Source organism: Hypomesus nipponensis, chromosome 18 (genome assembly GCF_054491055.1).
Source record: "Hypomesus nipponensis isolate SF chromosome 18, ASM5449105v1, whole genome shotgun sequence".
NCBI lineage: Eukaryota > Metazoa > Chordata > Actinopteri > Osmeriformes > Osmeridae > Hypomesus > Hypomesus nipponensis.
In genome coordinates this window covers 4,049,295-4,075,551 of record NC_140378.1, presented here as the reverse complement: position 1 = coordinate 4,075,551, position 26,257 = coordinate 4,049,295, and the positions used below count along the sequence as shown (strand labels likewise).

Here is a 26,257-nt window from a genome sequence, read left to right as displayed (position 1 = left end):
TACTTAACTTAACATAACTTCAGTTACTTGACTTACTTTACATAACTTGGCCGTAAAATCAAGTTGCCGGAAGCATTTCAAAACACTCTTCATCTATTGTGACGTCCTTCAAATGGAGAGTTGTTTGGGTTTGGGACAAGATGAATGAGTTCGAATGAGGTTTGGGTCCTAACGTGTGGGATTGGCGATATCTGTGCACCATTCTGGGAGAGGCCGGGTGACCTTGTGCATGAGTGGCCAGAAGTGGACTGAGTCAGTGCCAGAGCTGCAACAGGCAGCAAGGAGCGAGCACTGGTGAATCTTAATCAGTTGTGTCCTGCCTGGAGTGGAACAGGAGCACCAACCTGTGACAGAGGCAATTACAGCCCAAGTCCTAACCAAGCCCTACGATAGACCGTAAAAAAAGGACCCAGTAAGGCCAAAGGCCAATTTATACTTCTGCGTTTTTACGGACACGCACACAGGGAACGCCCTCTCCGTCAAGGAACTCCCTCTCCGTGCCCTCTCCGAACCCCTCGGAGAGCTCTACGTGCACCTCCTGATTTTCCTGACTGTCCGCCCGTCAGTCCGTCATTTTACGGATACCCCTTGACTGTGATTGGCCCTTATTAAGAACCACTTGCGTCAGGGGCGGGGTTGTGTGTGTGTTTTTGTGAGCATGCGAGTGTGAGAGATTTCCCTTTGTGTAGTTGAACCTATTAGAATGAAATATTCATGAACGGCTTGTTCTCCACAAGGAACTGGAACCTCTTGTTGACTAGAGATTAACCTGACTTTGGACCTTCAGGGATTGGTGTTGGTGTGTTGTCTACTAATACCATCAAAAGAGCTCCATACATTTCCCGTACGACACATGAACAAACAGCACCCTTTCTTTCCGGTCCTTTTGTAACAAATAAAATGTTGTTTTATTTTTTTTAATCTTGGATGTAAACATGTTTTCACAGTGCATCTGAAACTTCACTGACAATAATGATAATAAGTCACACAATAATTATTATGACAGCAATATTCTTAATATTTCAATATTTTTCAAACCTTATACTTGATATATAACCACATACTTTATATACATCACATCAACAAGCAGCCTCATGTTGTGTCATTGGAAGTGGGGGGCGGAGACTGTTTGTGTGTGTTTGTCAAGAGTGGAGGGCCCTCGCTTTAGCACAAACGGTAGCGACGTCAATTCACAGACCACTTGAGGACAGGCCATTCAGTCAGAGCAATGTGAGTGCAGATCGAGTTTGAACTGAAGTTCTACCACTTGCCTGCTACAGTGGAGATTCAAATCCCAGCTGTGCCCATGTAGCTATCTAACAATTACAGCGGATTAGCTACTCTGTATGTAGATGACTGGATGGAAGATTTAACACTCCATTCAGTCCAAGCGAAAAGAAAAGAAGAGGGCTGAGAATATTCCCCGACCATACATTTCTGCTGATTCAGGGCATTGTTCTGAATGTGATCACATGGCTTTAGTCCCTTCTCGACTACTCTTTCAAACCGCTAAGCGATGGGAATCAATTGTTTTGAGCTGGATGAATATAGAACGGTAAGTTCTGTACGGTCAGGAATGATCTCAGATGTTTTGGATTCTTCCATGTCCTTTCTCACACCGTCAGCACTTTCTCATACGACATGGGCGGAGGCAGCTAACTGTATTCTTTGTTTTGTTTTTTTACGTATCTCAGAATTCTTTCAATGGGCCAGTGTGTCCCGTTCTCTTCAAAGAGTTCAGAACCTGAAGATGGTCACATTCATGCTGTAAAAGTTGCATATCAGGACTTATACAATGTGATCATTGTATAAGTATCCTTGTATTGCCTGTGGGGCTGAGCAGCATAAGGAACGACACATGCTGGACTGTCTTCAAGGGACCCATTTGGTCCTTCGAGAGCTCCAGATATGACAGCCATGCACTGTGCTTTGACAAAGATCAAATTTTGAGAAATTGCATTTCGACTTTGATTGAATGGCGCCTGGCCTTAATGAGAAACTGAGGCGAAAGTTTTTTTGAATTTGTTTTTTTTTTTGCCCTTGGCAAATGACCCTGAAGCTCAATAAAAGGAAAATGCCTCTCTGTCTCTCTCTCTCTCTTTTCACTCTCTCTCCTTCACAGTAAGTGAATCATTATGGAAAAATAGATTTAAACTCCTGGAGACGTAACACTGAGAATCAGAATGAGGTGTATTAAATTGGCACTGTCACATTAATACAAATAATGCCTGAATGATTTTCAGACAGGAATTGACCCACACACACACGCCCACACACCCACACACCCGTTTCCAAGGACACATGTTTGGGGCCCACAGATGAATGCATTGGGCTGGTATATACATCAATTTCTCTCTTCCGCTGTGTTAATATACTGCATATATAGCATCTGTACACAAACATATCTACACACAGTACATGCAAACCGAACCTTGAAAATCCCTGACGTCATATATCTGTGTGCTGGTTGGATGCCGTGGCATGAGGGTGTGATAGATAGATAAATAGATAGATGGGTAGATATATACTGTGCAGTCTATGATTAATGACATAATAGAAAAGAGACATCATAAATTCACAGTCATGGTTCCTGGTTTATACATCCATCACCTTTCTCTCCAAGGTTGTGGGCTCAACCAACACAACTGGAGACGCAGGGAGAAAAAAACATCTGATATTTAAAGGTGTCAAGTTGTCACTTTGGATAAAAGCCTCAAATGAATAAAATGTCCAATGTAAAGTTGAGGATTTCTTTCTTTTCCCCCTCCCCCCTTCAACCCAGACTGTACATTGGCACTGTTTGTCGCGGACGCTAACATTCAGATTAGGTGTGACAGAGGCCCCTGGGTCCCAACCCGATGACCACTAAAACTCTTTACACCACCGCTCACCTATGAACCCAGTCTGGACGTCAAGTTGATGTTTGACATTCCTGTGGGAACTCAACACCTACATGGCCTCCAAGGGAGGGGGGAGAAGGTTGGGGGCCGGGTGGGGGAACGGGGGAGGACGAGTGTTTTTACCCTGTGTTCCCATGGGAATAATGAGAGGGTGACAGATAGACCCTGATGACCTGATGTACATTTTCTCTCTCTCTCTCTCTCTCTCTCTCTCTCTCTCTCTCTCTCTCTCTCTCTCTCTCTCTCTCTCTAAGTCAGCCAGTTGCAGAGTAGATCACAAAGTTTGCTTTTGGTAGGCCAACATGATCTATAGCAGCTTTGTGTCAACATATACCAGCAGGGTTGTCTTCTCCTTCAGTAAACGGCACACAATGCTGAATCTGCTGTTGTGTAGATGGGCTTTTATGCTGACTGATATTTATTGGGACAGACTATGTAAGGTAATGGCAATAAAAGAATAATAAATAAATACTCATATATGACAAGATAGTTCACAAGTGTGTTGGAAATGGCTTGTAAACACTATGAGATGGCTTCAGCATTTCAGCGAAAATATGCTTACCCGGCAAAAGCTAGTACTAACAGTTCATTCTCCGTTTGTGGTGACACTCTGTTGTCCGAGGTGTGTTGGCATGTGCTGTGATGAACCCTTTTGTCACGCTTGCTTGAAATCATTTAACAAATAGCAAGCCATCTGTTTTTCATGGTTGCGGATGGAGGGCAATGGAGAAATTGCCTACAATAAACAGACAACAAATATTTTAATCCACTTTAAAATGTTTTTTTCATTCCTTATTTTTCCTTCCTTATCCAAGAGCTTGCAGCACATTTGTTTTGCTTATTTTTCCCCCTGTTGGTTTGTTTGTGATTGAGGAGAAGGGTATAAACCGCTCTCACTTGCACACATATAAACATGAAAGCATATTTAGTATTAACGGGCAGGCGAAACATCCACATGTATGCAAATGAACTCATCATATCCCATGTGCACACATGCACACACACACACACACACAAACACACACACTAACACACAGCACTGTGAGTTAGCTGTCCTGTCCGTACTGTGAAAAGCTCCCTGATACTCCGAGTTGGTTTTCAGGCTAAGGAAGAAGAGGCCAATTTGTGTATCCAGCCAGAAACATGCCCCCCCGCTGCAGGTCAGCACACTCGTCCTCCATGTTTACCAGAGCCATCAATCTGTTTCATGGAAGTTTCTAGAAGGGCGGTTGGACAAGAAAAGCCTCCAGAATGACAGTGGTGGGGGGTGGGAGATCAAAAGGGAAAACACATTTTCAATAATACCACATTATTTGTACTGTATAATATTTTTTTCTAGACTAGACTAATAAAATGACTTTTTAATTTGTTCAGCTATTTTATCTTCATTTGTATCATTTTCCTTTATTGTGTATTCAATCTGTTTTCGTCTGGGATGACCAAATATGAGGCATTTTCATTAGAGCAGGAAGATGAAATCTTCTTGTCCCTGCATAGGTCACCGAAAGTACACAGGCAAACATGTCTGATCTGTTGTTTCCATCCTTTCTGCTCTTTTCATTGATTGTTGTCCACATCTTATAGTTTTTATTTAGTTTTTTTTTCATAAATATAACAATTATACGTTGCATCGTCGACCAAGTTCCAAAAACCAGAGTCCACATGATGTGTCCGTTTAATTGAATTGCCCACAGGCTGATGAACGGAGCTTTCCACTAGTCAGTAACCTGTATTAATGAGCCTTTAGGCAAGTGCTCACAAACACATAAAACCTGTTTTTGGGGGGTTTGTTTTATTTTTCCATGGGCCATTGGCTTGTACATTCTACCTTTGTTGCTAAGAAGACGTTTCGCTCGATAGGCATAACGCGTTTGGAGTGTGACCTTGTGACCAGGGCTTATTTGGTGCAGATCTGCTCTGAACATGGCTGCTTGATCAAGGATGATATTGATTCACATCCACTTCAATGTACGACCAGAACAAAAGAGCTGGTCTCACATGGTGCACATGGCCCTTAGCTTAGCTTATGTATTTAGCTTAATGTGTACACCATTTTGCACCCTTTACATTACCAACCCCGTCCCCCACCCACTCCCCTGACGCCGACTTCAAGGTTTGCACGCCATACAGACAGTGTGAACACTTGAACATGATGGATGATTTTTGTTGTCGACCCATGTCTGACCATTGACAAGGTACAGTACTGTATGGTTGGTTTGCCTGATCAAAAGTTTTGCTTTGGAGTTTGTCGTTGTACGTGTTATTTTGGCAGTATTTGAAGAAACATAGTCTTTTTTCCACCCTTCAACTTTTCTTGTGATCACTCCTTTTCTCTTCTCTTTCTCTTCTCCTAATCTCGAGCCGTTCCTGTCTATAGGAAGTCACTCTGCATCTCGTTGGAGATCTGGCTGACAGCCACTTCGCTGTGCATAGAGCCCATGAGCACCCGAGCGGTCCTCTGGGGGGTATAGTCCTGGCAGTTCCCCCGGGACTCGGAGGCTCCCTCTGGGCACGGGCAGTGCCTGCAAGACCCGTGGTTCTCAGGAAGGCCGTTGGACAACCTGGTGGATTGACACTGGTCTTTGTCATTGGCTTGAGAGCCCTTGTAGGACTGGACTGAGCTGTGGCGACACAGACACAGGCACAGCCTCCGTCTGCAGTGAGCCAGGTCTCTGCAGAGGGACTTGCGGAAGTTGGGCTTGAAGGACAGGTAGATGACGGGGTTGTAAATGGTGGAAGATTTGGCAAACATGGCCGCCACGGCAAAGGCCATGGGGGGCACGTTGAAGCGTTTACCGAACGCTGCCCACATGGCGACAAACGCATAGGGGCTCCACGCTGTCAGGAAGCCGATACACACTGCCACGGAGAGCTGAGGACACAAACACAAACACACGCACTCATGCACTGGGAAACAAGGCTGGTTTTCCGTTCATTAAATTGGCATACCTTGATAATATGTATAACACAAATATCGTATACAGAAGCAAACATTTGCGTACAATTCCACTTGCTCGATAATGGGTGTATTGACTTAAGATGTGTGTCTGTTTACCTGATTGGTGAGTGTGTATTTACATTGATGATAATTGTGTGTAGTCTATTTACTTTGAATATCCTGTCTATGTCCACCACAATGATGAGTTTACCTCGATGATAAGCGCGGGCGGTTACCTTGATGATAATTGCCGAATGCACATATGCGCATCTACCATGAAGAAGACAGTGTGCGTTCACCTTGAAGCCGAGCGTGCATATTTACCTCGGCAGCGACCTCGCCTATATTCTCCCGGAGAACAACTGTGAGTGCTCACCTCGACAAGAACGGAGTGTCGTTACCTTGACGATGAGTGTGTGCGCGTTGGAAATCTTGTTCTGGGGGGACATGTGTTGCTGCACGGCCTGGCGGGACCCCCTGACGGTGAGGAGGATGAAGATGTAGGAGAGGAAGATGATGGTGCAGGGCACGATGTAGCAGAAGAGGAAGAGGCAGACGATGTAGCTCATGGCGGCCGCGCTGTGTCCGGGGGCCTCCCAGTCGATGCAGCAGGCCGTGCCGTAGGGCTCCGGGCCGTACTGGCCCCAGCCGCTCAAGGGCCCCACGGCGAAGACGGAGGCGTAGCACCACACCCCCGCCACCAGGAGGCAGGCGTGGCTGGTGGAAAACTTGCTGCCTGAGGGGGGAGGGGGGCGGGGGCGGGGGCGGCACAGAGAGAGAGAGAGTTACTCGTGGCCGAGGGGGGGGGGGGGGGGACACAGAGGGGATTGGGGAGGACGGCGAAGGCTCGAGAAACGAGCGCGTTCGACGTGGGGGCCGAGTGGTGTCGAGCGTGGTCGTGTCGTCGCCCGGTGCTCGGACGCAAAGTGTGAAGAGGACGTCGAAGAGAGATCGCGGGGAGAGAGGAAGAACTGGAGACAAATACAGTGAGACAAAGGACGAGTGGGCAGAAGAGCCCAAACCGCCCCCCCCCCCCCCCCCCCCCCCCCCGTAAACCGAGAACCCCGAGGCTTGACTAAAGTCGGTCATGAATTGGAAATGTCCATTCTAGAGACTATCGCAGGCCCGCTACACCCCCGACAGTGCAAGAGGTGATTGTTTGGCTGGATGACAGGGACACTGTCACATTATGGCCCACAGCTGGTGGGAAGCCGAGGAGAAAAGTGTCGTTCCATCTTCCTTTCATCTGCACTTGAGCATGACCCCCCCCCCCCAAGCATGTTCCGACACAGAGGTGAAGCACATCTAACCTCATACAGCCACGTACTCTCGACACGCACACTGTCCGCTGTCACACACGCGCAAACGAGTAACACATCCAGGCTAGAGGACCCAACACGTATAATACCCTTCACTGTGTGGGGAGATTAGGGGCACGGTAGCTTTACCATGAATCTGTCACCTATAATGGGACGTGCACGTAGCCAGCTGTTACGCAAGTCTCTCCCCTCCCCTCCTCTCGCACACACATTCCCAGGGGGCTGTCGCATGTGACCCCATCCTGAGAACCATAATCGCCATCGAGCCCCTGGGGTAATCCAGCTCAGACAGCCACTATCGCCATGGGGAACGTATCTTCACAGGGTAATGCAATATCTATTTATGTTCTTTGCCCGGCCTCCGCTCACATGATTTGAAGTGCCATTGGCGTTCAATGTTGAACATCTGAACCGAGCTTTGAGGTTTGTTTGTCGTGGACGCAGTCCGCCCGTGTTCCCCGTGAGCAGAGGCTCCAGCCGTCGGACTCGCGCTGCTGCCTGACACACCACAGTCGAACCATCGGCTGTGAGGTGGGTCAGATCCACGGGCAGAACAATTCCAGGTGAGGGGCTCGCCGCAAGCTGGAGAAAAAACGCGCGCGGGGGGGGGGGGGTTCGAGCGCCGAGTGATGAATTGCCCAGCCGCTCTCTGTCACGTTCTCCTCAGCCATTTGGCAGGGCTACACTGACAGGACTAGCGTAGCCGTCAAGGCCAAGTCTTTGATGGGAAGACTCGGAGACCCCTTAGCACCACTCAGCTCCTAATTGATTTATAGCGCGAGGGCTTTACTGTGAAGCCGGCGTAAAGACGGAGGAAATCTTCCACCCCACCGCCGCCGACGGAGAGAGAGTGAGATAGAGAAGAGAAGAGAGAGAAGAGAGAGATAGAGAAGAGAGAGAGAGAGAGAAGAGAGAAGAGAGAGAAGAGAGATAAAGAGAGAGAGAGCGATAGAGAAGAGAGAGAGTGAGATAGAAGAGAGAGAGAGAGTTGGAAGGGAGGTCATCTTTCTCTGCTCCTCGGTTGAATAGTGGGGGAGAGATAAAGGGTGCTGGTTGCAACCGCTCCGGGGTGAGAGGGGACGAGGTGTTGATAGATGGGGAAGGGCACAGGCCTGCGTGTGTGGGAGTCGAGCTGGTGTTGTTGGGAACAGGGAGGGGGGGGGGGGGGGTCGGGGAGGGGGGTTGATGATGGCTGTGTCTTCCAGTCTCCTCTCTTGACGTGAGGAAGCGGGGTAGAGACAGTGTGTGTGTGTGTGTGTGTGTGTGTGTGTGTGTGTGTGTGTGTGTGTGTGTGTGAGAGGACAGGGAGGGAGGCCACACTAGGGGGAGCCTGATTGCCGGTTTCCATTTTCAACACAAACAATGGAGAGGTGAACATGGACGGTTTTAGCTGACTCCTATGAAAACACTGACATCCACTCCATTCCCTCTGCCTTTTTTTGTGCTAAAGACATACATGAACAATGTACTTCTTTAAAAAGGTTTTGCTACTGTATGATATCCCCATAAAAGGGCAAAGTGAAGCATTCAACCCAACCGGTTTAGAGGCAAGACAAGAAGATATCCCAAATCAGTTTGCACTTCTGGGAAAATCTGTGACATATGGGACGCCTACAAATTAATTCAGTAAATTAACACACATTAAACGTTTCAGATTCAAAACAGGCCAAGGACAACCATAACACATGTGATGTACTATCTAACTTCCAGAGATTGCAGACAATGAATGGATGGTTCTGACCCCTCAACACCATATCTCACAGCCTCGGCTGTCAAAACCTCTGGAAAGCCTCTTCCCTTAAACTATTCTCTTCTATAACAACATGTCCATACTCGGAGCTCCTGTAGTGAGCCAAAGACGGATCTGAAGCCTCTCCTCTAGAGGATGAATCCATCCCAGCCCTGGGCACCTGATGGTTTAGACCCGCTGCCCTGGGCACCTGATGGTTTAGACCCACTGCCCTGGGCACCGGATGGTTTAGACCCACTGCCCTGGGCACTGGATGGTTTAGACCCACTGCCCTGGGCACCTGATGGTTTAGACCCGCTGCCCTGGGCACCGGATGGTTTAGACCCGCTGCCCTGGGCACCGGATGGTTTAGACCCGCTGCCCTGGGCACCGGATGGTTTAGACCCGCTGCCCTGGGTGGGTGGCGAGGTCAGAATTGATCAGCGGTCAGATACGGGGTGCGCTGGAACAGCCATAACAGCTGGGGAGAACCATCCTGATTGAGACTGCCCGAGGGACGATGTTAACAGGGGCTGCAGAGGAGGACGCCGCGGATTCAAGGACGCTCGATTCCGTCCACAGAAACCGTCACCATCGATGGAGCTCCCGTGGCTTGTTAATCCTCCCCCTCCTCCTAATACTACCCTCCTCCTCCCCCCATTCCTATTGGAAAGCTGACGGTCGGACAGCCTGCCTCCCCTCTTTTTCTCTTTCTCTTTCCGTCTCCTCCCTCACCCACCCACTCTCAATCACTCGGCTCACTCTCCCTGTGTGTCTCTCTCTCTTACACACACATGCACACACACATACACACATACACACACACACTCAATTGGCATCGGGTGACACTAGATCCGCAGTGCAGGATGCTTTCTTGCTGATGGTGTAATCCATGCTGGGTGACTGTAATAATCTGACACTGAGTTTGTGAACCAGAGCGTGTGTCATCACTTCAGGACTGATCCTCGTTAACTATGGCTCCCCTGCAAATCCCCGGAGACTGATCGCACACAGGAAGGCAACTCAGACTAGCGCACTTTGTTTTGAGGTTTGCCTGTGATTTTCCTGTTATTGTCTTGTGTGTGTTAATGAGGGGTTGAGGTCTCTGCAATTTCTCATCAATGAGATCTCAAAGTGAAACGTGTAATGTGTGATGGGTAGATTAACTCTTAACTTCACTTAAACTCTTTAAAACATTTTTTCTCCTAAAACAGTGGTTTGTATTTCAGTATACGAGGCCCTTTTATGTCAATGGAAGTTATAGCAGGCTATTGTTATAGACAAAACAAACAAGAAGGTTGGTTAGGAAGGATGGGTGGATGTATAATATCCATGGACTCAGACCAGCACGCTTTTCTGAAACAAGCATGCTATGATTTTGTGACTTTCAAGCCATGCCCTTATACTAACTTTAACAGTACAATGTTCATGGTCAAACCTAACCCTTTCATAAGCAAACGTTGTGCTTCTCACCTTATAGATTCCATAGCATGTATAATCTAATAGAGCATGTATGGTAAAACTGTTAAAATACCAGATTGGTCTTGTCCGCTTTAATGCACTGTATTTATTCAGTTGTGTGTGTGAGAGAGACTGAAATAGATTCTGTTTGTTTGATGAAGTTGTATGTTTGTGTGTTCAGAAAATCAATTTCACAACATTAACATTTTGCACGCATCATGTTTTAAGGTGAGTTTCTACCAGGTTATTGCAACCAACACGAGTAAACAAGTCATTTTTGGTTCTCATCTGCACTTCAAAAGGTTTTTTTTGCATTGCCGGAAATGTCTGTGGCTTTGGAATTATCCATGCTCTTATCTCTAAAATGTACTTAAGGCAAAAATATGTACGAGACTGGACATCATGTTACTGACTGAAACTTGCTTTCAATGACTAAAAACTGTTGGTGAAGTCTTAATCGTTATCAAAGAAGCTGTCTACATCGCTGCCAAGCTATGAAGCTTCGTCTTCTCTGGGGCCCCATTTGACCACACCCACACATAGCTTGCCTTCCAAGGGTTAATGTTAAAGAGGTCAACAGCGAAAGGCAAGCTTGCACAAACCTTAAGCTGTTTATAAGATCAACATAAATATGTACATGTCAAATATTATGTAGAGTAGACTTGATACAGCCGGGCAGCTCATAATAAACTGATGCTTGTCTTTTTGCTGTTTTGCTGCTTGGGGCCGAATCTGTTCAACAAAGCAGAAATTAATTCAACAAGGTCAAATATTGAGAGCAGTGTATGCGTGCGTACAGAAAACCATAATTGACGGAAAAATGGTTGTCTTTTTCAGAGTGGCTGTCTCTGACATTGTAACTGTCATTGCAGCCCTCTACTAATAGGGTTGATAGGCGACTTTATCTCGTTGTCTCTTCGTCAGCCACAGAAATGGGTCTGATGGACAATTCAATCTTGAAGTGGTTCTCTGAATTTTTAATTGGTCATTTGAATTTGCAGTTTTTTTTAAGTCTTTGGCAAACCCTAACTCCCTAAAAAGTATTTATTTTCTAGTTAATCGAAACATTTAAAAGCCTTTTCTCCTCAAACAATCACACTTGGGCTTAAGCCAGGCAAATAGATCCTGATGCTAATTGGCAGGCAAACTGTACAGTTTAGAAACAGAGCATCGACTCTAATGAAGAAATCAACATCGGATTACCTTCTGAACGATGCCTCACATAATAGAGATCCGACCAGGATTTGAGGGACAGTTGAATGAGTAAAGCCTGTCTATGCGTCTCTTTTCCAAAGAATTACAGAAAAATGTGTCTGAAGGCCACATTTTCAAAGGAGCCTTCTCGTCTACATAAGGATCAAAAATACTAGTGTTGCCTTGCAAAAACAAAACATATCCAGGATCCAATCAACAAATGAATTTGGCAGACCTTGCGTAAGCAGGCCTAAGGCCCTACTATAAGTAGATGGTAAAAGACCTGGGACTGACTAATGTGTTGTCTGTATGTCTACACCCCTTACATTACAAAACACTCTCCCAACATTGAAACGATAATGTAAGTAGATGGTGGAGGAGATACCCAGTTCTCAGGGTCACAAACAGGAGAACAGTGATGACACACATTTCTGGGATTATTCGCTAAAAGTGGAATATGAGGTTTAAGAGCCTTTCAAAAGGGTACATCTGTGAGGAAACGATCAGTAATGATTACCGTCAAATTGCAATAATACATCAGTTGTTTTTGAATTAATAATGCCTATGCATTGTGCTGGCAAATTGCGACAAGTTCAGATGAGAAACATTATAATGATGGTTTAATGAGCACATTAAATAGTGGCTGATCCGTCTTGAATAAAAAAAAAAAACCCTAATTGAGACAGAATGATTTGCCCGTATGTATGCTCTCTGATTGGTGCTCTGAATCATCAGCACACATCATAACACACGCATTTGCATTAAACCTGAAACAGACAGATTGAGTTAGTGAGAGCGGAAGCAAGGGGATCTGTGAGTGAGTAATCAAGGGATGGAGGACGTCACGGGGAGTTCCATCCCGGGAGAACGGACTCTGTGTTTGTTTCCAAGGATAACCGATGTTAGCATAGCATCAAGAGCCTTGGTAAGGAATTGAATGCAATGACTAAAGCTGTCAATGTATTTGCTTGGTTTGTATGGACAGTCAAAGCAGAAGTACCCAAACAAATGTGACTTATTTGGAAGGAGGACAAGCATTTAGCTAGTAAGAGCACAGTAATTATGGGATACACTGGATGAATCCAGAAAAGGAAAAAAGGCTAATATCATCCTAAACATGTCAGTCCTGTCTACGCTCGGCCCATAACTGATGAAGGGATGTAAACATGGGTATCTCTTCATTTATTTTTGCTCGATTTCCCAAAGCAGTCGAATCACACAAAAGCCCATCAAAATCACCTCATTATTTACACACATGTTTCCATAGGGAAGCCTTCTTCCACGTTAGGGCGTTAGCATGTAACAGTGTCAGAACAGTATTAGAACACGGTAGAAAACATTCATCGACGATCACATGTTGAAGATGCTGCATCATAAGCGGCTGTTGACTGGCATAAAGATGAATCAAGCTAATTGGTGGGTGTGCTACTCTGGCATATCTCTGCAGTAAACAACCCTTCTCCCTCACATTCACACATGCACACATACACACACATACACACACACACACACATACACACACACATTGTTTTGTACTACATGTTCAACCATTCAATTTGTAGATTTATTTTCTCCTAGTTCTGAAAGAAGTTGTTCCATACTGATAAAAGTTGCTACAATGCTGGAAAACTGTGGCTTTAACTCTGGATTCCTATTGATTAACTGACTCACAAACAACTCACTGTTCATATTGTTGGTATCTACTATTTTGTGTATTTAGGAGGTTTATTACAAATGTACTATGGTCTGTTTTAGCTTATCATAGATGTAATCTATGTTCTTAGTACTTATATGTTATGTTATGCCAGGTTGCTTGCATTGTCTTGTCCCAAGGATTTCAGTGCCCAGTCTGACCTTGTGTTGTTCTGTGCATCTGACAAAGACACATTTGAAACTATCTGGTGTTTTCAGGGAAAATTGTTGGACAACCACAACAGCTCTAATCTAACAGAGAACACAAACAGAATCACTAAGGACCAGAGAGCTCTTCATTTCAGAGAGGTCTGTTAGAATGCGGGCAAACCTATCAAATAAATATTATAATGAAGTGCTAATAAATGTGAATGCATGCTGAATTAATGGACTTAATGCAGAAATATGTTTCCCTGTGTCCTTCGACGAGGGGTATTACAAATCTCCTTGAAAAGTATTTTCCCACTTCACCGCTTCCCTTGTCCTCCTCAACTCTCGTAATTAGTTGCCCTACAGGGCAAAATATGAACTTTTGCAACAGTCTGGGATCATTATGCAGGAACTCAAAACTTTCAGCGTGTACATAACCGTTTTTTTATGACCGAGTCCACGTCAAATACAGGTCACAAGGGACGGCGCCGTGTTCACTCAGCCAAACAGTCACGGCGAGGTGTCGTCCCCTCAGCACGGTTCTCTCACCGTAGTTGGGACAGCAGACCTTGAGCCAGCACACGGACGACAGCACCGTCAGGTTGGAGAGGCTGGCCAGACCGAAGACGACGCCGCAGAAGGCATATCCCAAACATGTCACCTCGTTGTACAACCACCTGAAGGGAAGAGAGGGAGAAACAAGAGAGGGATGGAGGGAGAGAGGGAGGTAGAGGAGGAGAGAGAAATGAAAGAGAGAGATACTTCATGATGAATGACATTTATGACTGCGGTGGAAGAATCAGGTCGGGTCCTTCTTCCAAGGGAGTGGTAACAAAGACTTCTGATCCCCAATCCCCATCTCCCAACTCCATCTCAGACACAAAGCAGCAGTACTGTACCGTGACTCAGTCACAGATACAGTCAGCAGACTATCAATCATGAACTCGGGAGAGACCGGGGGAGAGAGACCTCCAGGGGCAGAAGTGCAGAGGCTTTAAGATAAGGGGAGAGATCTGACCGTGCATAATCAATCACCATATGTGTCACGTACACCCTTCCCCCCCCCCCCCCCCGCCCCCCATTTTCTCTCTTTTTTAAATGTTTTTATGAAGACATCATTTCTTGCATCAGTCACGTCAGTCTCTCTCCGGAGACATGTTCAGTAGCCCTCCCAGGGAGGGAAAGCAATGCGAAATTCATCCTGCGGTGACTTCACTTTCATATATTTTATTCTTTCTTCTCTTCCTCCTTTTCGACATGTGAAGATGTGACCCATCCCTTGGAGGGAGAATGCAAGAAATTCGCCTTCAATTACCAACAAACCACTGGAGAGGAGAGGATAGGGGAAGGGAGGGAGGGAGGGAGGGAGGGAGGGAGGGAGGGAGGGAGGGAGGGAGGGAGGGAGGGAGGGAGGGAGGGAGGGAGGGAGGGAGGGAGGGAGGGAGGGAGGGAGGGAGGGAGGGAGGGAGGGAGGGAGGGAGGGAGGGAGGGAGGGAGGGAGGGAGGGAGAGGAGAGGCACTCTCACCTGTGAGAGAACGCTGAGGGGATGGCCATGGGGAACAGGGTGACGGTCATACCAAGGTCGCTGATGGAGAGGTTCACCACAAAAAACTCAGCTGGCTTCAGGGAGGACTTCTTGCGATAGGCCACAAACAGCAGGATGCCATTTCCCACCATGGAGAGGACACCTGGGCAGCATATATGGAGAGACAGATTGAGAAAGGAAGAGAGAGACAGAGACGGACAGCGGGATGGTTCCAGAGACAATTGAGCGTCGCTCTGGAGAATGGAGCCCACCTAACAGACAGTGTCACGTGGCTCTGCGGGAGACGTGGTGGAAGTCTGTACAGCGTGTTCTGAGTGGACGTATCAATACATGATACTGTCAACATGCACAATACATCACTATCCTTTCCGTCTTTTTCCTTCTAGGCAAATGGCATGCTTCATAAATGAGCACCCTCGTCTCTCTGATTTACAATTGAATCCATTCTTGTCAAAACTGTCCTCTAGCCCATACCTACTGTACTGTCCATGTTCAATCAAACTGGATACAAGGACTTCCATCCATGGCAGACACAGGATACATCAGAACACACTTCTTAAAACGTTCACATCAATCTTGGGTTTGGGCTTAAAAAAAACGTGATTGTCTTTGAAGTGTAGTCATGCAACTGCCGCTACAGGTATAGTAAAACAGTACTTACCAAAGATGGTATAGACAGTTCCCATGATGATATCGTTCTCTTTAGATATGGTGGACACAAACAAAGATGTTTCCGACGCATTTCCCATCTAGAGAGAGAGATGCACAGAGAGAAGTCTTTCTTTGTGCTTCATCAGAGACTGAGGTGCCTGAGGCCATCGTAGAAGGATCCTCTGGTCACCACGACAGGCAGTGACATTTGAGGCCTAAGATACAAGATCTCACCAACGTTGATTTAAAGTAACAACCTGGTTGTTCTGCTCTGTCTCATCAACAGCTTAGACATGAGAATCATCCTCATTTGGATCAGTAGCCCAACAAGGTATTTTATTGGTGCATTAAAGGCTTGGCTGTGCTGTTATCACAACTTGATACAAGACTCAATGTTCTTTGTCTCATCTGCAGATTTCCATAAGACAATTACAAGGTTTTGCAGTGAACGTGTTGGCTGTGCATACTAAATCACTCAGTCATTCAGACAGTGTTTGTCGGAGGACAGTGAGCTCTTTGAAGTGTTTCCATTAGCGCCCACTGAGATTTTTTTCCTCCACATTAAAACCTCCAGAAAGATCCATTTGAAAGCCTTTAATAAAAGACTTGTCTGGATAGCCAGTCTCCTGCAAATCCACATCAAATCTTTTTGGATCTTTTTTTTCCCCCCAACACCAATCCACAGGCTGCACATTTTATAATGCCAGGGCTTTCTTCATAAGCTACTCTGTAAACAGTGGGCGGATCATATTACATTTTATGGGCTGAGGTGGCATGTCATATATATATGTAGATAGGCCCACTCGGGTTATTTCATCCATGTCACAAAAATGCATATTATATTATACATTTCCATTTCCCAAGCATGTTAGAGAGCGCGTTGTCTTGAAAGCACTGTCCGCGCTTGGACTAATGGAATACACAGATAAGGTATTATCAGAGATACCATGGTAACAGTAGACACTCAAGCACTTCTGACCGAGGCCCCACGTCGGATTGGCTGGACTTCTTTTGTAAATGGTGGATAAAAAAGATGACACCAAAGAAATAACCGGGGGGAAAGGCCTAAATCAAGTGTTTCAAAGTGTCTGTGCGTCATTTATGGGCAACCAGTGTTTTGGTCTGCAGGCAATGAACACAATAACAAACACATTTGCTTTATTTAGTCCGTTTTTCATCGAGACATGTTTTCATCTACCTGTTTAGCTGATGAAAGGCATGGCACATACAAAACTAACATCAGATCTGTCAAAAACAAGAACATGTCAGGAAAGATTCCTGCCGGTTGTTTGGCATACTGTAGCAGGATTGAATTCAAACAATGAATTCAACAGAATGCTTTTAACTTGCACTTGCTTACGTCTGTCTAGTTACTGTAAAGTCACTGTCGATTCAAGGAATACAAATATGACACTGAGAACTTGACCAACCTCATGCTAATCATTCTGTTTAACTGATCAACTGTTCAAATGCAGCGCAGCTCCACGGAAGAACAAACAGATGTTTAATGCACAGTTCAAGCCATGCTGAAGTGCAAGGTCAATGTTTTATTGTACAACCAGACTGGTTCCCATGCATTCTAAACAATATTGGAAGACTACACTTTGAAATGGTCTTCTATTGCTTTTTGCCTTATGTTCATGACATACTCCAGGAGTTTGGCTTTTTATAATGCGTGGGTGACAGTAGTGCCTTGTGAAATATTGTCTGTCACTCATGGAAAAGTGGAGAACCTCACCAAAACACAGGACCAACAGACCAATAATACCAGTCAATCCCCTAACTTGAACATTATTTCAGACTCTTTTTCGGAAACAACTGCAAAATGAACCAAAACGTGAAACATTATGAGATGAACCTGTCAGTTTAAGCATGCAAGATAACACAAAAGAGGAGGTGAGAAGGAAGAAAGAAAGAAACTTTTAGAAACTACAATTCAAGCGGTGGAGGAATAAAACGAGAGAAGGCAGGGGAAACAAAAGGATGAACTAAAAGAAACAGTTTTAAAATGTAAAGTACCTGCGTGCACAAGTTGTCATTCATCCTCTCCTCACATTTCTGACAGCACTCTCTCTCTCTTGAGCTACAGTCTGAGTGGGTGGGAGACTGTTAGAAGGAGGCTGTCATCCTTCGGTTCAACTGTACAACGAGAGATGATGTTCAGAAAAGCCTTGCTACGGGATCCTGCCTGTGCTACCGTGAGCCTTCCTGTCTTCCCTGTATTGCCAATAGCCTTCCTGTCTTCCCTGTGCTGCCAATAGCCTTCCTGTCTTCCTTGTGCTGCCAATAGCCTTCCTGTCTTCCCTGTGCTGCCAATAGCCTTCCTGTCTTCCCTGTGCTGCCAATAGCCTTCCTGTCTTCCCTGTGCTGCCAATAGCCTTCCTGTCTTCCCTGTGCTGCCAATAGCCTTCCTGTCTTCCCTGTGCTGCCAATAGCCTTCCTGTCTTACCTGTGCTGCCAATAGCCTTCCTGTCTTCCCTGTGCGGCCAATAGCCTTGCTGCCATACATGTGATGGCCTTGTTCTCCACTTCTCAGCAACGTCTTTTTTTAAAGGTGAGAGGTCCAGTTGCAGTGAATGTCAAACTAATGCTTGCCCAGACATAAATACACACACACACGCACATGCACACACACACACACACACACACACACACACACACACACACACACACATCATCTCAGTGGCAGTAGCAAACATCTCAGCTTAGATTGTGTACTGGAGAAGAGGGCATGTTTACTCATTATTATTGGCTTGAAAAAAAAAAAGGATTATACTTGAGCTGTGAAGTTAAATTTAGACATTTGGATTAGACTCTGTTCTCTGGCTCTATCTTCCTCCAGTGTGCTTCCTTCCCAAATTCTCCCGCCAACATTTTCTAGACCCCCCCTCCCCCCTAACTTTATCATCTGTGACTTCAATTGGATTTGTTTAGCGCATGCTTCATCACACCACAGAACAGTTCCACATCTGATTTGAAAAAAGAAAACAAGCAGCCGGCAAGCAGCTGAAGAAAATATTGGTTCTGTTTCATTAAGAAAAGATGTGGATTTCCCATTGTATTTGTGACTGAGAGTGTGTTTGTGTGCGTGTATGTGTGTCTACCTTGCGCCATCTCCTGATCCCTTGAGTGTCTCTCTCTCTCTCTCTCTCTCGTTTAAATGCATAAGTAATGAGTCTCGCTACACGGTCATAAACTGCACATGACATATTAGCCGAGCCCAAAGAGAGTCCCACACGCTGAGTGTCCCCAAGACCACAGTGGAAGAGTCGTAATTAAGATTGGGCCCTTCTCAGAAGTAAAAATAAATCTGTGACATCTTACTCTCTCTTCCCCTCTCTCTTCCCCTCTCTCTCTCTCTCTCTCTCTCTCTCTCTCTCTCTCTCTCTCCCTCTCTCTGCTCCTCCCTGCATCTCTGTCTCTCACTTGCTCGCGCTTCCTCTGTGAATGTGCTTGTAACAATATCGATTTAGTCTGCACGGGCAAATAAAAAGAAGGGTGTTCATTTATTGAGTGAGGGTTAAAAGAGCAAGAAGTGTAAGCAACGCAATTACATCCGGAGAGGCACGGCGATAAGCAGCGAACGTTCGGGTGGAGAGAAATGACGAACGGCGAGGCCATTACAATAATAAGCGCGATGATGTAAACAGGACGAGAAGGATTATAATGCCTTTCCTGCAATATTACTGCCGGCTGCCGTCCCACACTCCCCTGCCTCCGTTCCTCCTTTCCTCTCTACCCCCCCCCCCCTCCCCCTCAGTCACTCTCTCCCCCCCCCCCCCCATCTCTCTTCCGTTTGACTCATCTTTCCCTCTCGCCACCCCTTGACAAACGCGTGACACATTTCTCTGTCCCGAGGTGAGAGGTAGAGTGCTATCACAGAGTAGGCCTGTCCCTCTCCTCTCCTGCGCTCTGCCTGTGTGTGCCCTCCTCTCCTCCTTCGTCTGTGCGAGTGTGTGTGTGTCTGTTTGTCCGTGTGTGTGTGTGTGTGTCTGTAAATCAGTTGGAAGATTGGACCATTATTATGACTGATTATTATTTGAATTTCACAATTGATGTGAGAAGTGAAGCTTGTATAGAGATTCGAGTGAGGCACACAACATCAACATGTTGTGATTTCAATGCATTCATCATCAGCAATTGTGTACTCAACATGAAAGCCATGTTTCCCATTAGACCGAGGCAAACATTTAGGCTTTGGAATATGTGTGGCAGGACAAATTTGATTTAATCATAGTTAACCCAGCTGCAGGTCAACTCCTGTTGATTGAGGGTGCATACCCAGGCATTTTCACAAGCCTCCTACTATGAGATATCCCAAAGTACACTTTGTTCGTCTTACTGAATGTCCTTCACATCATTACCTTCACTGAAAGACACGGTAGGTTCACAACATTAACGTGGTAAATAATAATGTCTCCCCACCTTGTACTTCCCACCGGGAGTGCAGCGGTACTTTGGAAGGATTTGCTGGACCTGACCTTAGCTTCCTCCAGAAACACAAAGACTCTTATTGAGGGACTTGTTGCTCTTGTTGGTTAGTTGATTTTAATTATTGTACACGCTGTGAAGTATATTATTGTTGATTTCTTTCTCTACAGGTACACAAGGTTCATGTTGTTTCATTTGTAACTTGTTTCACTACATGCTCTTATGGTTCTTCCCACTGGCTTGACTTGCTTTTCACAATGTATGCTTCATGTTTGGCTACCCGCAATGTTTGGGGCTATCTCGTTGTTACGATCAGTGAACTATGCACTTTTGTAAAGCTCCCTCTTGGAAGTCGCTTTGGATAAAAGCGTCTGCTAAATGAATAAATGTAATGTAAATGTAAATAAACTCAGTTTAGTGGTCTTACATTGAAGCATATTGAAATTGAGGAAAGACTTCTGGGGTTGTCCATGTGTTTAGTTTATTTTTCTCAATTTACAAGAAACGTTGCCTCAGTTTGTAGATGTGCCTTATCACATTTAACCTATGACTACCTGCTTGTCTCCTCCTACCCACCTACATACCCACCTACATACCCACCTACATACCTACCTACATACCTACCAACCTACATACCCACCTACGTACCTACCAACCTACATACCCACCTACGTACCTACCCACCTACCTACCAACCTACATACCCACCTACATACCTACCAACCTACATACCCACCTACGTACCTACCCACCTACCTACCAACCTACATACCCACCTACGTACCTACCAACCTACATACCCACCTACGTACCTACCAACCTACATACCCACCTACGTACCTACCCACCTACCTACCAACCTACATACCCACCTACATACCCACCTACATACCCACCTACGTACCTACCAACCTACATACCCACCTACGTACCTACCCACCTACCAACCTACATACCCACCTACGTACCTACCAACCTACATACCCACCTACGTACCTACCAACCTACATACCCACCTACATACCTACCAACCTACATACCCACCTACGTACCTACCCACCTACCTACCAACCTACATACCCACCTACGTACCTACCCACCTACCTACCAACCTACATACCCACCTACGTACCTACCAACCTACATACCCACCTACGTACCTACCCACCTACCTACCAACCTACCTACCCACCCACCTACATACCTACCAACCTACATACCCACCTACCTACCTACCTACCTAAAATTGCAGTTTGCCTCCTCCAGACGTTTTCCACATGCATCAACTAAGGAACATACTTTAGCCAGTGCGAGTTTTAACCTGAAATGTCTTCTAAATTCCCAAATTCTTTCTTAACGCCACATAATCCCAATGGTAATGGTGCTGCAAGCGAGTGTATTTCTGTTCCGTGGTCAACTACTGTGTGCCTTACTTTGGAAGGACCTTCAACAATAAGCACTGATACGATCAAACACCATTCTGACCTCGGGCCTGCAGGATGGTCAATATTTTCTCACAAGATACACTCCACCCAGAAATTTAAGTTGGAAGCTAGTCTTAGTAACAAACGTTCTGGGACATGCTTACTCGTCAGACAGCCCTCTCCATTCATCACTGTAAAAAGTAGTTTTTGCGGGATTACCTAAGACTTTCTGTATATTTGGATAAAATGAAGTTCTGAACCAGACTGGTCCAGAGCAAATATTCTCAACTGTTGTTGAAACTTTAGTGAACCTGTAAGGCAACTTCTTGGTCAAATAAAGAAGCCCTTTCATTCTCTGGACGGTCACATATCTACGGAGAATTCCGTTTACTCTAACGTAAGTGTTTACAGCTTTGGCTCAACAAGAGAGACAAAAAGGGAGAGCGGCGGACGAGTAATGAGCTCGCCATTTAAATGTCAAAACTCTTATTGCGCTAATGTCGATGTAAGTCCACAATGTTGTCCTTGAATGTGACATCAGGAGAAGACAAAATCACTGTCTCTTTTCCTGTTCTCTTTCTTTCTCTCTTTTCTCCTCTCTCTCCCTTTATCTCCCGCTCCTCTTCTCTCTTGTCAACATCCCACTCGCACAATAGAAGGAAGAAAGCAAGCTCTAAGTGTAGTTTGTAAAAAATAAAAAAAACATCCTTTGACATTTATTTCGAATGGAATTTCTTTTTACATTTGGTAGCACATTACCTTGTGTAAATGTGTGTGTGTGTCTGTGCTGAGAAACTCTTTGATGCCTCAACCCCATATCTCTCATTAGACAAAGACAACAGACAAGAATAAACTGGTTATAACCCAAGTGGGAGAAATGAACAAAAAAGCACACACATACACACACACACACACACACAAATGATTCCTTTATTCATATTTGAATGATGTTAACCCAGCATGCTCGGCTTCTAGCTTGGTAAGCAGGGAGTTCAGTTACAGTCCCAGGCACCTCATTTGCCTCGGCTTCATCTGACTTCATCTGAAGTATGTACAACAAGGGCGTTCTTTCCATCCCCATCTCCATCCCTTCATCAATTCCCCCTTCTGTGCCAGCTTCATCGCTAATCTAAGTATCCTTTTCTTCGTTTCCACCAGTCGGTTTGATTCAAGTCAATCCAAACGCTGGCACTGACAGGGGTTTTTTGCACTCGCAATCCCTGCATCCCTGCACCCCTTCATCTCTCCATCCTCCATCTCTCCATCCTCCTCCAACCCACCCTCATCCACCCGTGCACCTCTGTTCTGCAGCTAGAGGCTGAAACGAGACAGCGGAAACATGAGCTCGCTGCTGTCGTGGCTTTTAGCGTCTCTGTCAATCTCACACAAAGGGCTTGGACTTTTGTCTTGCTTTATAGTGTTTAATAAAAGTGTTTTGCCATTATTAGTTCACTTGCTGACATACACACACACACACACACACACACTCACACACGGTTCATATATTACCAGACTGCAGAGTCTTAAATTCCTGTTTGTTGTTTGCAGTCACATAAAAAAGGGGTTGTTCCTTGGCACAAAGACCGGGGAATGTGTGTTATAAGGGGGTTCTTAAACAGTTGTTTAATATAGGCTATTTGAACGTATTTCAGTATGTAGGATCTTGGTTGGGGGTGCGGGGGGGTTTAAACTAGTCACCATCTGATCTGCAGTCCAACGCTCGACCTCTGGGATGTGGACAACCTATATAACACTTGAGTATTTTTGGAACTAAAAGGTATGTCCAAGCTTCTCACTGTCTTGCAGAAAAACAGCCCTGACCAGGCCAAGCTATGAAGCAATACTCCTCACCTGAAACTGCCCCCTGCAATGTATATATATATATATATATATATATATATATATATATATATATATATATTCTGTATGTGCATCTATAAATGCATACAGCACACAGAGTATAGTACTTTCAAACTGAGCATACATCTATCTGACATGCAATCTATCTTCTGCGAAAATCATGTTGTTTGGGCTGTCTAGTTTATTCAACATACCTGCACTCACACACATTCAAAAAGCCATCTCCACAACAGGCTTCGCAGCAGTATTGGTTTTGTGTGCGCTTGTGCAATCTCACATCTATTCTGTGACAGAATTGCAAACATATTAACTTCCAACGAGGACGAGCAGGACAACACTATATTATTGTAATTGAAAGTTATTGTCAAATATGTCAAATACTGCAACAGCACTCTGCATATATAGATTCCAACAAAACATTTCACACAAAAATGATTTAAGTTCAGAAGAAAAAAACGGATCTCAGGTGAAATTGAAACTTGCCTGTCAGAACCAAGACGATTTTTGGTGCTGTGTTAGCGTGTAGATTTGTGAGACTCACATGAATGCATACGAAAGTGAAGTGGAGGAGCGGAGACGGAGGGGCACCCTGAACGATCCCCATCTCTGACACTCCAGGAGAGCTACCCCACAGCTTCCTGTTTCTGCTCCGACCCCACTTGTAACCAACCCGATTCAACACACCAACCAGGAAATGATTAAAGTCAGCTGTGGAGGATTAGTGTTGGACTGAAAGCCTGCAGGATGGCAACCCTCCAGCAGCAGGGTGCTGTTGTTGCTGCCAGGTTGGCAGAGGCACCTGGGACGGACCCCCACACCTGTGCGCACCTATGTTTACGCTCACCGATCCTGTCTCCGGCCAGCCTCTGTCACCAGGCGCTTCCTGGTGCTGCCACCCCAACACGTGTCCTTGCAGTGGACACGGGGGCGCACTCCTCTCTCTGCAGGACGCACGTCCTTGCAGGCCGCTCGCCGTTCCTCTCGTCCTCTACTGCACAACACTTTTCTCCGACTCTCCCCTCTACCCTCCCCTCCCTTCCTCTCCCCCCCCCTCCCGTCCTCCGCTCGCCTCTTTGCTCCTTTCCACCCCCAATCTCTTTTCTCTCTCCTCTCCTCCTCTGCATTCCCCCTCTCCCCCTCTCTTCACCTGTCTTCCCGCTCTGCTCGCTCCCTCCCCATCCGCTGCCTGCCAAACAGAGACCGACCATGAGGGAGAGACAGTGGTGAGAACAAACATGAAAAAGTGACAGGAGGACAGCGGTCTGGGTCAGTGCTCCACTGGGCTGCTTTTAGAGAGACAATAACAGCCGCCACTCCCTCCACGAGCTGCAAACGTCTGTTTCGAGTTGGCAGGGTTTCTGTGTGCGTCCTCGCGCTCTCGGGCGAGCCAGCCGGCTTTTCCCTCAGAGGGAAAGGATGGAATTAGCTCTCTCTTTCTCCCATGCTATCTCTCTCTCTCTCTCCCCCCTTCCTTGTCTCTCACCTTCTCTCTCTCTCCCTGTCTTTAACTCTCCCTCTCTCTCTCTACCTCCTTCTCCATCTCTCTCTCTCATCCTCTCACGCTCCCCTCTCATCCGCTCTCCTCCCCCCTTCTCTCTCCCTCTCTTTCTCTGTCTCCCCTTTCCCCTCTCTTTTCTCTCTCTCTCTCCCCCTCTTGTTCTCTCTCCCTCTCTTCCTGCTTGGCATGGACCTGTGGTGGCACACCACCAGGCATGTGTTTGTTTCATTTTCTCGCTTTGTTTTGCTCTGCTAATCCTCGACGTGTTACAGTGGGGTCATTTTAACAGAAGCAACTGTGCACACGCACACTCTCACACAAACACACGCACACACTCCAAAGAGAGGTTTTACCAAGGCAGAGCCAGTGGAGGCAGCTGTGTGAGCAGTGATAATTGTACCCGAAAAGAGGAATGAATAAGAGAGACGCGAGCAGGACAGAGTTGGGAGGCGGCTCTATGTGGACTGACGGACCTGGTGTTACATCACTGGGCACATACTTACATACACACACACACACACACACACACACAGACACACACACATATGCCCGGGCAAGACTCCCCTGTGCTCCTGGCGTCAAATGGCTGTAACCAATCCAGGACAGTTAGCCTGTTAGCATGCATGCTGAGATCTGTGTGCAAACGGAGGCTTGTGGAGCAGGATGCAAGTGCTAACAGAGAGTAAACAAGGCTATGCTAGCTGAGTGCCAAAGCAAGATTAGCCTGGCAAATGCTACATCAGAAGACAGCAATTAGGCAGCCGATGTAAGACTGTATTCATCAACACACACCACAGACACACACACCACACACAAACACGCCCCACGCCACACACACCGCACACACCTACACACACATACTTATTCCTGCTCCTTATCCATTCGTTCATGCAGTATATCTTAAGTCCATTTGTTGGCCAATGAATAAGGAAATGTAGACAAGTACTGCTAATCCACAGCATAAGCCGTCTCTTGCTTGTGCAGATGTCTTTATAAAAGGATGCCTAGAACTAGGGGAAATACCTCTTCAAAACGGATATTGAGGTGTATATGAGTCTCTCTCCACTTCTCTCATCTCCTCTTTTCCTTCCCCTCTCCACACTCCTGTCCTCTCCTGTCCTCTGCTCTGTTCTGTACATCAGTCGCTGCCAACAGACACAAGCCATGAGGGACAGACAGAGACAGAGGCGAGAAGAAACAGGACAAAATGACAGGATGACAACTGCCCCCCCCCTTTGAAAATCCCCCCCTCCGTCAACTCCCCTTTTTTAGCTTCCTTCTCCTTTAAGAAAGAAAAAAAAAACACTCCTAGTTGGCTTTCAGACATGACAGCTGTATGTCGACCTGGCCAAGAACATTATAATGATTCCATTCAACTCTGACAGCTTGTTAACGCTGAATTGTTTGGCCAACCACTACACCCTCCAGGATCAGGCTGTGCCCCCTGCCTGCCAAGCCCAGAT

General features: G+C 46.0%; 1 protein-coding gene across 4 annotated transcripts in view; it reads right to left on the bottom strand.

Moving 5' to 3' along the window:
• Positions 1-881: 881 nt before the first annotated feature.
• opn7b (opsin 7, group member b) overlaps positions 882-26,257 on the bottom strand; it is a 43,405-nt gene continuing 18,029 nt past the window's right edge. Inside the window, exons 2-9 of one of the 4 annotated variants that reach the window (XM_084679876.1) lie at positions 25,818-25,939; positions 22,449-22,754; positions 17,601-17,720; positions 15,592-15,679; positions 14,910-15,072; positions 13,933-14,060; positions 6,240-6,574; positions 882-5,772 (exon numbers count right to left, since the gene is read on the bottom strand). In XM_084679876.1, coding sequence (XP_084536002.1) covers positions 5,272-5,772; positions 6,240-6,574; positions 13,933-14,060; positions 14,910-15,072; positions 15,592-15,679; positions 17,601-17,624 — 1,239 coding nt within the window. In that variant the 5' untranslated portion in view covers positions 17,625-17,720; positions 22,449-22,754; positions 25,818-25,939 and the 3' untranslated portion in view covers positions 882-5,271. The remainder of the gene's footprint in view (positions 5,773-6,239; positions 6,575-13,932; positions 14,061-14,909; positions 15,073-15,591; positions 15,680-17,600; positions 17,721-22,448; positions 22,755-25,817; positions 25,940-26,257) is intronic. The other 3 variants (XM_084679875.1, XM_084679877.1, XM_084679878.1) reach the window with 3 other exon arrangements.